General features: G+C 47.1%; 1 protein-coding gene across 1 annotated transcript in view; it reads right to left on the bottom strand.

Moving 5' to 3' along the window:
• Window positions 1-455: 455 nt before the first annotated feature.
• Window positions 456-10493, bottom strand: part of LOC124040648 (zinc finger E-box-binding homeobox 1-like) — a 110830-nt gene continuing 100792 nt past the window's right edge. The window contains exons 5-10 of the mRNA XM_046357729.1: window positions 10111-10228; window positions 8895-9346; window positions 7086-8600; window positions 5580-5763; window positions 2864-3386; window positions 456-459 (exon numbers count right to left, since the gene is read on the bottom strand). Coding sequence (XP_046213685.1) covers window positions 456-459; window positions 2864-3386; window positions 5580-5763; window positions 7086-8600; window positions 8895-9346; window positions 10111-10228 — 2796 coding nt within the window. The remainder of the gene's footprint in view (window positions 460-2863; window positions 3387-5579; window positions 5764-7085; window positions 8601-8894; window positions 9347-10110; window positions 10229-10493) is intronic.

Raw genomic sequence — 10493 nt, 5'->3', positions numbered from 1 at the left:
TCTAACCAACTCGTCTGATGATGGATGCACATGGAACACTTTTCATTTCTCTCTTCATTTGTGTCTTTCCTTGTTCTTTTTTTTTTTTTTTTTTTTTTTTACAGCTTAAACAGACATCATGTTGACGTAATACTTCAGGTTGCTTTTTGGAAAACAGACTTCGTGACTCCTGGAGCTGTACTTCAGACCGCTCTGGATTCATTGACCTTCAAATCATTTTTCATACTAAAATATATTATTATTGTATCAATTCAAACTACAGTATTGTACACTACAATGTGTGTAATAAATAACCATAAAGAAATATAAAAATAAGACACATAAATATAAAAAGTCCTCTAAAAACTAAATAGGTACACTTTCATCAGTGACAAGGGTTCTAATACTGCCAAATGCACACATGAAAAACACTAAAGCCAAACTGAAAAAGAATGAAGTAACACTGTTAGGTCAAATCAACTGAAACACGTCATAAAACACAGGGACCATATTCACTAACATTTGTTACCTGAAGTGAGGGTTAGTTTGCCACCATTTTTTAAAACTAGTGCACTCAACTAATAATGGCTGACACTCCAACACAGGAAAATCCCCTTAAACACAGTAAAAAACCTTTCCCATCCATCTTATTCTCTTTGTCACTTTTGTCACATGAAAGATTCCTTATTCGTGCTATTGTCCGCGTCCCAAATGGCCACTTTTTCCCTCCATAGTATAGTACTTTGGACCAGAGCCCTATAGTGCACCAATAGGGAATATGGTGCCATTTGGGATGAAGCACTATTTAACAAAAAATGTGTCCAAGCAAGTAAACAAACATTATTCAATATGGGCCTTGCGCAGATTGAAAGATGTACTGGCTACATCCGTGAAGTAAAAATAACACTGTTCAATGGCACTTACAGCACACAGGACTGGTCTTGCATAAGGCTGGAGGCATTGGGGTGGGGTACAATGCAGAGAACTGCCCCCCTCCTGCTTCATATGACCCTATAACACTGATGATCATTGATTAACAACTCACCTAACCGAAAACAAGGGGTGTCCCAATAATCAAACCTTTCACCAAACGTGCGCACTTGCTCTCTTCCCTTCATGGATTTGAAAGGAAATGACTGGTATACAAAATATTGTGTAAACTTCTTGTAGTTTAGCCCATGCCTACACCAGTCCAATGCGTTTCAATTTGTGGGGAGTGGTAAACAAGTGCACACTGCAGGAAGGAGAGATTATTGGGGCGCGACCAAGGAGGAGCATGGTAAGAATGCCGGATTTGAGGTTGTGACACCTTCCCTGATAGGACAGTTTGGTTATGGCATCAGATGCCACATCATCATCCCCACCCTCTCACCTCTCCCTAGCCTGGTCCCAGATCCGTTTGTGCTCTTGCCAATTCCATTGCTGTCCTCGACAAGCCAAACATGGCAAGACAATGAGTGACAAGGAGTTAACATGATCGAACAAACAGACTGGCACTCAGGCTAACCCCCTTCCCAGAATCCTCTTTTCTTCTTAAGGCTAACAATCCAACTTAAAACAAAATGCTATGCTAAGGTTAGCTAACATAAAGAAGATCTATAGCTAGTGTGTACATAAATCATACTGAAGGTTGCACAACACATCATGAGGCATGTTGTATCCATAGGTAAACCAGGAATACTGTAGTGCAGATGTTTTTTTTTTTTTACAACTCAATAAAATACTGATTTTAGCAAACACCATCATTTGGCAATAAAAAGGTATAGAAATCTTTGTTCAACTGTACAGGTTAAAAGGTTAAAACATGAGCTGCAAAATGAGTAATAACACTGACAAACAGAAATGACCTGGGAAGGGATGTCTCACTCTCAGTAACAAATGTCCACATGGGTGTTTCCTTTCTTCCTTCTTTTCAGATGTATAATACTACTATAAACAAGGTCTAAGTAACACTGATTTTTTTCCCACAAATAAAAGTCACTTCTTTTTTTGTCTAGTTCAGGCACACCTGGGTTTGAACACAGTAGTGGACCGACAACACAGCATCAACATGGCAGCCATGTTTGTTTTGTTTCTTCTTCTGACAACAAGACAATATTTTCCTGTCCTGCTATTTGACATTTTCAACACAAAATGTATTTTTCATTCACTGTTCATCTTGTTTTCCTCTGTTTCTTTCTGTCCATTTTCTAATGTTTCTGTAATGTTCTCCTTGTCCACATGCGGTTCTTTGTCCTCTGTTTCCTTCTCTGTTACCACAGTTTCCTGCTCTGCTTCTCCTTCCTCCCCCTCCCCCATCACCTGTACCTCCATCTCCTCCTCCTCCGCTTCCCCATACACATCTTTCACCTGTTTCTTTCTGTCCTCTGTTTCCTTAGCCTTCTCTGTTACCACAGTTTCCTTCTCTGCCTCTCCTTCCTCCCCCTCTCCCATCACCTGTACCTCCATCTCCTGCTCCTCCTCTTCCTCATACACATCTTTCTCCTGCTGTACAGACTCCTCTCTGCTCTCTTCCTCTCTACTCCATTCCTCTTCCTCCCCCTCCTTCTGGTGTGCCTCCTCCTCTCTCCTCCCTTCTTCCTCCTCCTCTCTTCTCCCTTCCTCCTCTTCCTCACACACCTGCTCCTGCTGTACAGACTTCTCTTCCTCTCTCCTCCCTTCCTCCTTCTTTTCCTGCTGTCCCTCCTCCTCTTCCTGCTGTGCCTCCTCCTCTCTGCTCCCTTCTTCCTCCTCCTCTTCCTGCTGTGCCTCCTCCTCTTCCTGCTGTGCCTCCTCCTCTTCCTGCTGTGCCTCCTCCTCTTCCTGCTGTCCCTCCTCCTCTTCCTGCTGTGCCTCCTCCTCTCTGCTCCCTTCTTCCTCCTCCTCTTCCTGCTGTCCCTCCTCCTCTTCCTGCTGTCCCTCCTCTTCCTGATGTGCCTCCTCCTCTCTGCTCCCTTCTTCCTCCTCCTCTTGCCTCTCCCCTTCACACTCCTCCACCTCGTAGATCTCACTCTCTTCATCATCCTCGCCCACCTGCACCACCCGTATGTCGTCCATGCTCATGGCTTCCATGCCTTCCTCCTCTCCTTCCTCTTCCTCCAGCTCCTCCTCACTCTCCCTCTCGTCTGAGTCCAGTTGGGAGGGAGGGGAGGTGGGCCGGCTGTCTGACTGCTGCTCCTCTGCTTGGGGGCTCATTTCGGGGGTCATGCTGAGCCGACGCCCCACCAGATAATCTCCTTGGGGCTCCTTCTTGCAGTATGAGTATCGGTGGTTCATGTGCTGGGAGTAGGAGCCCGAGTGGGAGAAACACTTGCCACACTTGTCACAGCGGTAGGGCTTCTCTCCGGAGTGCAGACGCGTGTGCTCTATCAAGTGGTGCTTGTGTTTGAAGGCTTTGTTGCAGATGCCACACTCGTGTGGACGTTTTCCTGAAAACAGAAGAGAAGAAGAGAGAAGAGTAGATTACTTTAGTGTCCAATGTACATGGATGTTTAACAGAAACTTGATTTAAAACCCTCTGAAAGACACACAGCCACATACTGAGTTTGGGTTGCAAAAGTTGGAGAGAGAAACAGAGTTTCAAACTCAACCAACTTCTCCATTAAACACACCACCTGTAAAAAGGTTTTTTTCAATCCGCAACCCATCACTCTTGATTTGCTCTGTGTGTGTGTGTGTGTGTGTGTGTGTGTGTGTGTGTGTGTGTGTGTGTGTGTGTGTGTGTGTGTGTGTGTGTGTGTGTGTGTGTGTGTGTGTGTGTGTGTGTGTGTGTGTGTGTGTGTGTGTGTGTGTGTGTGTGTGTGTGTGTGCGCGCCTTGCTTTTAACATTACATCAGGTCTGTCACAGTCTACATTAGACTGACCTGCCTGTAGACTGTGACCTGTGAAACCAACAGCATTTGTTATGGAAACATAACAATCATAACACAAATCCTCACAATGAAGTATATACTGAACAAAAATATAAATGCAACAAGCAACAATGATTTTACTGAGTGACAGTTCATATAAGAAAATCAGTCAATTTCAATAAATTCATTAGGCCCTAATCTATGGATTGACTGGGCAGTGGTGCAGCCATGGGTGGGCTTGGGAGGGCATAGGCTCATCCACTGGGGAGCCAGGCCCAGCCAATCAGAATGAGTTTTTCAACACAAAAGGGCTCTACTAGAGACAGAAATACTCCTCAGTTTCAACAGCTGTCCGGGTGGCTGGCCTCAGACCATCCCGCTGGTGAAGAAGCCAGATGTGGAAGTCCTGGTCTGGAGTGGTTACACGTTGTCTGCAGTTGTGAGGCCGGTTGGACGTACTACCAAATTTGGAGGCGGCTTATGGTGGAGGAATTAACATAAAATTATCTGTCAACAGCTCTGGTAGACATTCCTGCAGTCAGCATGCCAATTGCACGCTCCCTCAACACTTGAGACATCTGTAGCATTGTCTTGTGTGACAAAACTGCACATTTTAGAGTGGCCTTTCATTGTCCGAAGCACAAGGTGCACCTGTGTAATGATCATTCCATTTAATCAGCTTCTTGATATGCCACACCTGTCAGGTTGATGGCTCACTAAGAGGGATGTAAACACATTTGTGCACAAAATTGGAGAGAAATACACTTTTTGTGCATATGGAAGATTTCTGGGATATTTTATTTCAGCTCATGAAACATGGGACCAACACTTTACATGTTGCGTTTATATTTTTGTTCAGCATAAAACACTTCAGAATATTCCACCAAATGGATTCCAGCAGGTCTGTTGCACAGGAATACTTTTCAGTAAAATAAACAAACATCTTAGGGTGAATGGAGATCAAACTAGCTGCCAAATGCTGAAATTTTCATATATTCTGCTTGACCGGTCCCCTAGGGGCCCTGGTTAAAAGTAGTGCACTATAAAGGGTTCAACTGGGCCCATCCAACGGGGCCATTAAACACCCCCTTTTCTGAAGTGATTTGGACACTGCCTGCCTGTCCTACGCCAGGCCAGTTTCGCTTCCCAAATGGCACACTATTTCCTATATGGACCCAGGTCAAAAGTTGTTCAATAATTCATATGTGTTTTAGGAGGACATTAGGTGGTTTAAAGATGCACTATGCAGAAAAATGGCTCCTCCATTTCCTGGTTGCAAAAATTCAAATAGTTTGCCTAATTTCAGTTAATGTGACAAAACAAGCAGTTATTGGGTAGAATCTGTACCATCTAAACCGCTGTGAAATATATTTTCCATAACCAAAAATATTGTATTTCAGCTGTTTGAAGCTGGCTAAAATACCATCTTCAGGGAAGAACCATTGGTTTACCATATGAAAGTGCCAGGTAAAGTAAAGACCTTGGTGTTTTAAATGCCTGTCAATGCCATCCACATTCTTCATATCATGCAAGAAGTGAAGTAATGTCTCATAGCAAGACGAGAAGGACTAGCACAGGCCGGGCAGCACTCATTAAAAAGTCAAGAATGATCAGAGTAGGAGTGCTGATCTAAGATCAGGTTCCCACCTGTCTGTGTAATCTTATCGTGATCTAAAAGGCAAAGCTGATCCTAAATCCACACTCCTACTCTGAGATGCTATATACGGCCCCTGACCCAATGGACCCGCAACCACCGGGCATATGATTTACCTGTGTGTTCGTATTTATGCCTGAGCAGGGAGCTGCTCTTCTGGAAGATCTTGTCACATAGGTCACAGGCATACATGCCACTCTCCAGCCGACGCATCTTCTTCTGTGGAGGGGCTGAGTCTGAGTCGTTCTGCTCCTCTACCGCCGACACGCTCTCTGAACTGGTGTCAGCCTTCTCCTCCTCCTCAAAGTAAAAGAGAGATGCTTTAATCATTTATCATTATTATTAAGTATTTCACTTATTATGCTTTTCATTACATAAACATTTCCCCAGTGCTTACAAAGCAAAATACTTATAATGCAAAACCCGAAATCTGTTCCAATGTGACATTGCTATTACTGTATAATCATGCAAGACTAGACCATACAAGCAGCAGTATGTAAAACACAGTGTTTCCACTGTCACAGGCCTTTGTGTCAGTTCTAGTGAGCCAGCAGGAGTACTTAGAGAGATCTGTCTGCCAGACACCGCGCTGTGAGCTGCTCACATGTAATAACATGCAAGGATTCATTCTGCTAGTCCTTCTTTACACACACACACACACACACACACACACACACACACACACACACACACACACACACACACACACACACACACACACACACACACACACACACACACACACACACACACACACACACACACACACACACACACACACACACACACACACACACACACACACACACACACACACACACACACACACACACACACACACACACACACACACACACACACGCCATCCCTTGACTCCTACTGGAAGAATCCAACTCAACTCCAGGCTGCGGCAGATAATTCTGTCTGCTGTCATGCACGCACAGAGTATTAGGTAACTTCACCTGGTACATACATCATCCAGCTCAGGGAAGCCTGGAGGGAGCCCAAACCATTCAGCCAGGACTGCTTTCATTTTTCCACAGGCAGGGGGAAAGCATTCCAAATTGCATCCGATTCCCTATATAGTGCACTACTTTTGACCAGAGCACTATGGGCCCTGGCCAAAAGTTCTACACTATATAGGGAATAGAGTACCAATTGAGATGCAGACTTACTTCTTGGTGCTGGGTTATTCAGGCTACTCAGTAAAACTGCAGGACACTGAAGGAAACTCACAGTGCATTCCTCCTCATGTCTCCTCTGCTCTTCAACTGAATCAATGTGTTCTGTTAGACATAACACTCTCCTCTGTTGGTGTGTGCTGTGTGTGTGTGTGTGTGTGTGTGTGTGTGTGTGTGTGTGTGTGTGTGTGTGTGTGTGTGTGTGTGTGTGTGTGTGTGTGTGTGTGTGTGTGTGTGTGTGTGTGTGTGTGTGTGTGTGTGTGTGTGTGTGTGTGTGTGTGTGTGTGTGTGTGTGTGTGTGTGTGGTATCCCTCTCCTTCACCGATTGATTTCCCCCTAATATTGACGAATAACCATCTCTGTGGCCCATCTACTGTATATCTTCCTATTGTCTCATCTCACACATTTCAAACATTCTGAATAGCTTGCTCACAAACCAACCTGGCAACCGTTGATTCTGACGGTCTTCTGGGCTCCGTCGGCCCCAGTGGCGTCGCTGCCTGCTTTAGTGGTGTATGTGTAGGTAAGCTGGGGGATGAGAATAGTCCGTTTGGTGGTGCCAGTGGAGATGGCCCTGAGACAGGGCACACCGCTGCCCTGGTTGGTGATGGCTACTAGCTGGGTGGTCATGATGTTAACCGGGCTGGAGGTGGCCATCTGCGGGGGGGAAGTGACGTAGATGGTGTTGGTGGTTCCCTGAGCCTGGAGCTGGGTTTGGAACCCCGGGAGCTGGGCCTGGAGCTGGGGTTGGAGCTGGGCCTGGATCTGGGCCTGGAGCTGGGGTTGGAACCCTGGGAGCTGGGGTTGGAGCTGGGGTTGGAGCTGGGCCTGGAGCTGGGGATGGGACGTTTCCTTCTTCAAACAGGTGAGGTTGAGGGGTTGCTCCTGGGGGACATGGGGGACCTGGGGCTCTGATTGGGGCTGCTTGGGAAGGGACAGGTCCAGGGGAAGATCTTGAGACTCGCCCTCTGAGTCCTCCTCCGTTTTCACGATGACCCGGCCGCTGGAGGAGAGGTTTAGTGGTGAAGGAGCCGAGGCTGAGACCAAGGGGGAGGCGGAGGTCGAGGCAGGGGAACTGTTGGGAGGTTGGGAAGATGATGTCTCCTGGGTTTGGGCCGAGGCGAATTGCGCCTCTGTCTGCTCTCCGCTCTTCTTTTGGGCAGCCTGGGTCTCTGTGCTAGGACCTGTTGAAGGTAGAGGGGAAGAGGAACCAGGGGGCTCGACAGTAATCTGACCGGACTGCATCTTCTCAAACCATTTCTTGACTATGTCCACGGGCAACCTGACGTTGTCAGAGATCTTGGCCAGCTCTTCCTCGGTGGGCTCTGCGTTTAAGGCAAAGTAGGCCTTGAGGAGGGAGAGCAGGTTCTTCAGAGGGGGCTGGCCTGGTGTTATCCCTGCTTCTGCCAGCAGGGCGGCGATAGAGGGGTCCAGGGGGCTGACGTCACCCCCCTCCCCATTGGTAGGTTTACAGTGCTGGAGCATGTGTAGTGCATCCAAACCACCAGGACAGTCATCACACAGCAGACATGTTGTCTTGCCTGTCTGGGCCTTTGGTGTTTCACCCTCCTTACTCTGCTCTGCCTCTGCCTCGGTCTGAGCCTCCTCTTTCTCCATCTCCTTCTCAGACTCCGAGTCGGGCTGCTCGGTCTTGATGATGCTGAGGTCCTGGGTGACTTTCTCTGTTACTTTGGAGGCTGGCTGTGTGTTTGTGGTGGTGGGGGCAGGGAGAGGTTCCTTCTTGAGGAGCTGAGGTGCGCTGGGCTGTTGGGCCAAGCTGGGCTCCAGGGTGTAGTTAATAATGATCTTGGTGGTTCCGTCTTGGTCCACGAAGCCAGGGAGGCTGATGGCTGAGATGACCTGCTGCCCAGCCTGCCCCACCACCCCCTGCTTGGACGAAACCAGCCCGTTGGCTGTCCCCAGCACCTGGCGAAACACATTCCCATCCATGGCCACCTTGGAAATAAGAGCACCACAATGGCAATAAGAAACCTTTTTTGGGTGCTATCCTTGATGAGTAGTGGTACTAAAGCTTCATGTTAAAATGTGCAAAAGTCACTGGGATGATAGACACACCAACTGCGAGGTTAACAAATGACCACAACATCAAGGGGCTCCATACAATAGCTAGATTTGGTCATTTCTGACCGCAAAGGGGCCTTTTACACCTTTTTGTATTTAGAAAAACAATCATTTTAAATGCATGGTTGAATTCTGTTTTTAAATCGGCAAATAAATACAAAATCAAACCTTGAGTACGTTCTGCAGGTCGCTGAGATTAATACTGATAGGAGACATCAAACCAACGGTGGGCAGTACCACCGCCTGGACCGTGCCCTGGGGTACCGCCATGCCACCGGTAAACACTGTCCCGTTAGTCCCTGCTGCCCCGTTAGGCCCCACCGCCACCGGCTTGTACTCGTATTCCACCGGCTCGGATTTGATCTGGTTGACGGGGAGCTGCTCCTGAAGGGGCTTGCCATCTGTCTTCTCCCCCCGGAGGAGCAGTCGGGTAGGGGCTACGGGGGCAGTGCCGGAAAGCTGGTTCTGTGTGGTGGGGGTCTGGGAGGCCTTTATGACTGGTCGGGGGGTACCGTTGACAGGCACCATGCCAACACACTTCTTACTGCTGATGTGGGAGCTGTAGGACCCGGAGTGGGAAAATCGCTTCTTACAGTTGGGGCACTCGTATGGCTTCTCTCCTGAGAGAAATTTGTCAAATAAGAAGAATAGAGTAATCAAATAAAGCTACTTCCAGGAAACATCTGAAAACATAAGGTTTGTGTCCCAAATGGCACCCAATTCCCTATATAGTGCACTATGTTCGACGCCTATGGGTCCTGGTCAGAAGTAGTGCACTACCTGGGGAATAGGGTGCCATTTGGGATGCAGGTGCACCTATTATTAACAAACAGGCTGAGGTAATGGAGTCATGTCCCTGAAGCCAGTCTTCTGTAGCTCAGTTGGTAGAGCATGGCGCTTGTAACGCCAGGGTAGTGGGTTCGATCCCCGGGACCACCCATACGTAGAATGTATGCACACATGACTGTAAGTCGCTTTGGATAAAAGCGTCTGCTAAATGGCATATATTATTATTATTATTATTATTATAAGCCAACAGCAACAGAATTATGGCACATTGGCCAGAAGCACAGATTCAATAATTATCATAATCAAGAATCAGAAATTATAGAACGGCGTATTATAAACATTATCAAAGGAAATGGTTAGTTAGATACATCTGGACCAGCAGTGCTGTGAATATATTGGTGAGTCACTAGGATTCAGTCCCAAATGACATCCTCTTCCCTATAGCACTACCTTTGACCAGGACTGTGTCCCAATTGGCCAATAGGGCTCTGGTCAAAATTAGTGCGCTATATTAGAGAATAGGATAGCATTTGGGATGTGAGACATCCCATGGGTGTGTTGCCATGGTGACCAAGGTGTTGCCAGTATTACTCACCGCTGTGAATACGCAGGTGCTCCTTCAGGTGGTGCTTGTATTTAAAAGCCTTGGAACACTCTGTACACGTGAACTTCCTATTCCCCCCTGTTGTTGTCGTGGTTTGGGGCATGTGGCGCTAGCAGACAGACAGAAGGGCAGACGGGTGAGTGAGGACACTCTCCAGTCAACGGGTACAGCATAGTTCATTTTTGCGTCCCAAATGGAACCCTATTCCCAATGCAGTGCACTACTTTTGACCAGGGTTCTGGGCTCTGGTCAAAAGTAGTGCAAAGAAGTGTGGTATATAGGGAATAGCATGCCATTTGGGACACAGATAATGTGTTTGTTGTGCATGGTGAGAAGCCTCTTCAGTCAACGTGTACAGTGGAGTTAATGTGTGT

The sequence above is a fragment of the Oncorhynchus gorbuscha genome, linkage group LG08 (genome assembly GCF_021184085.1).
Source record: "Oncorhynchus gorbuscha isolate QuinsamMale2020 ecotype Even-year linkage group LG08, OgorEven_v1.0, whole genome shotgun sequence".
Lineage (NCBI taxonomy): Eukaryota > Metazoa > Chordata > Actinopteri > Salmoniformes > Salmonidae > Oncorhynchus > Oncorhynchus gorbuscha.
This window is presented reverse-complemented; position numbering and strand designations above follow the sequence as displayed.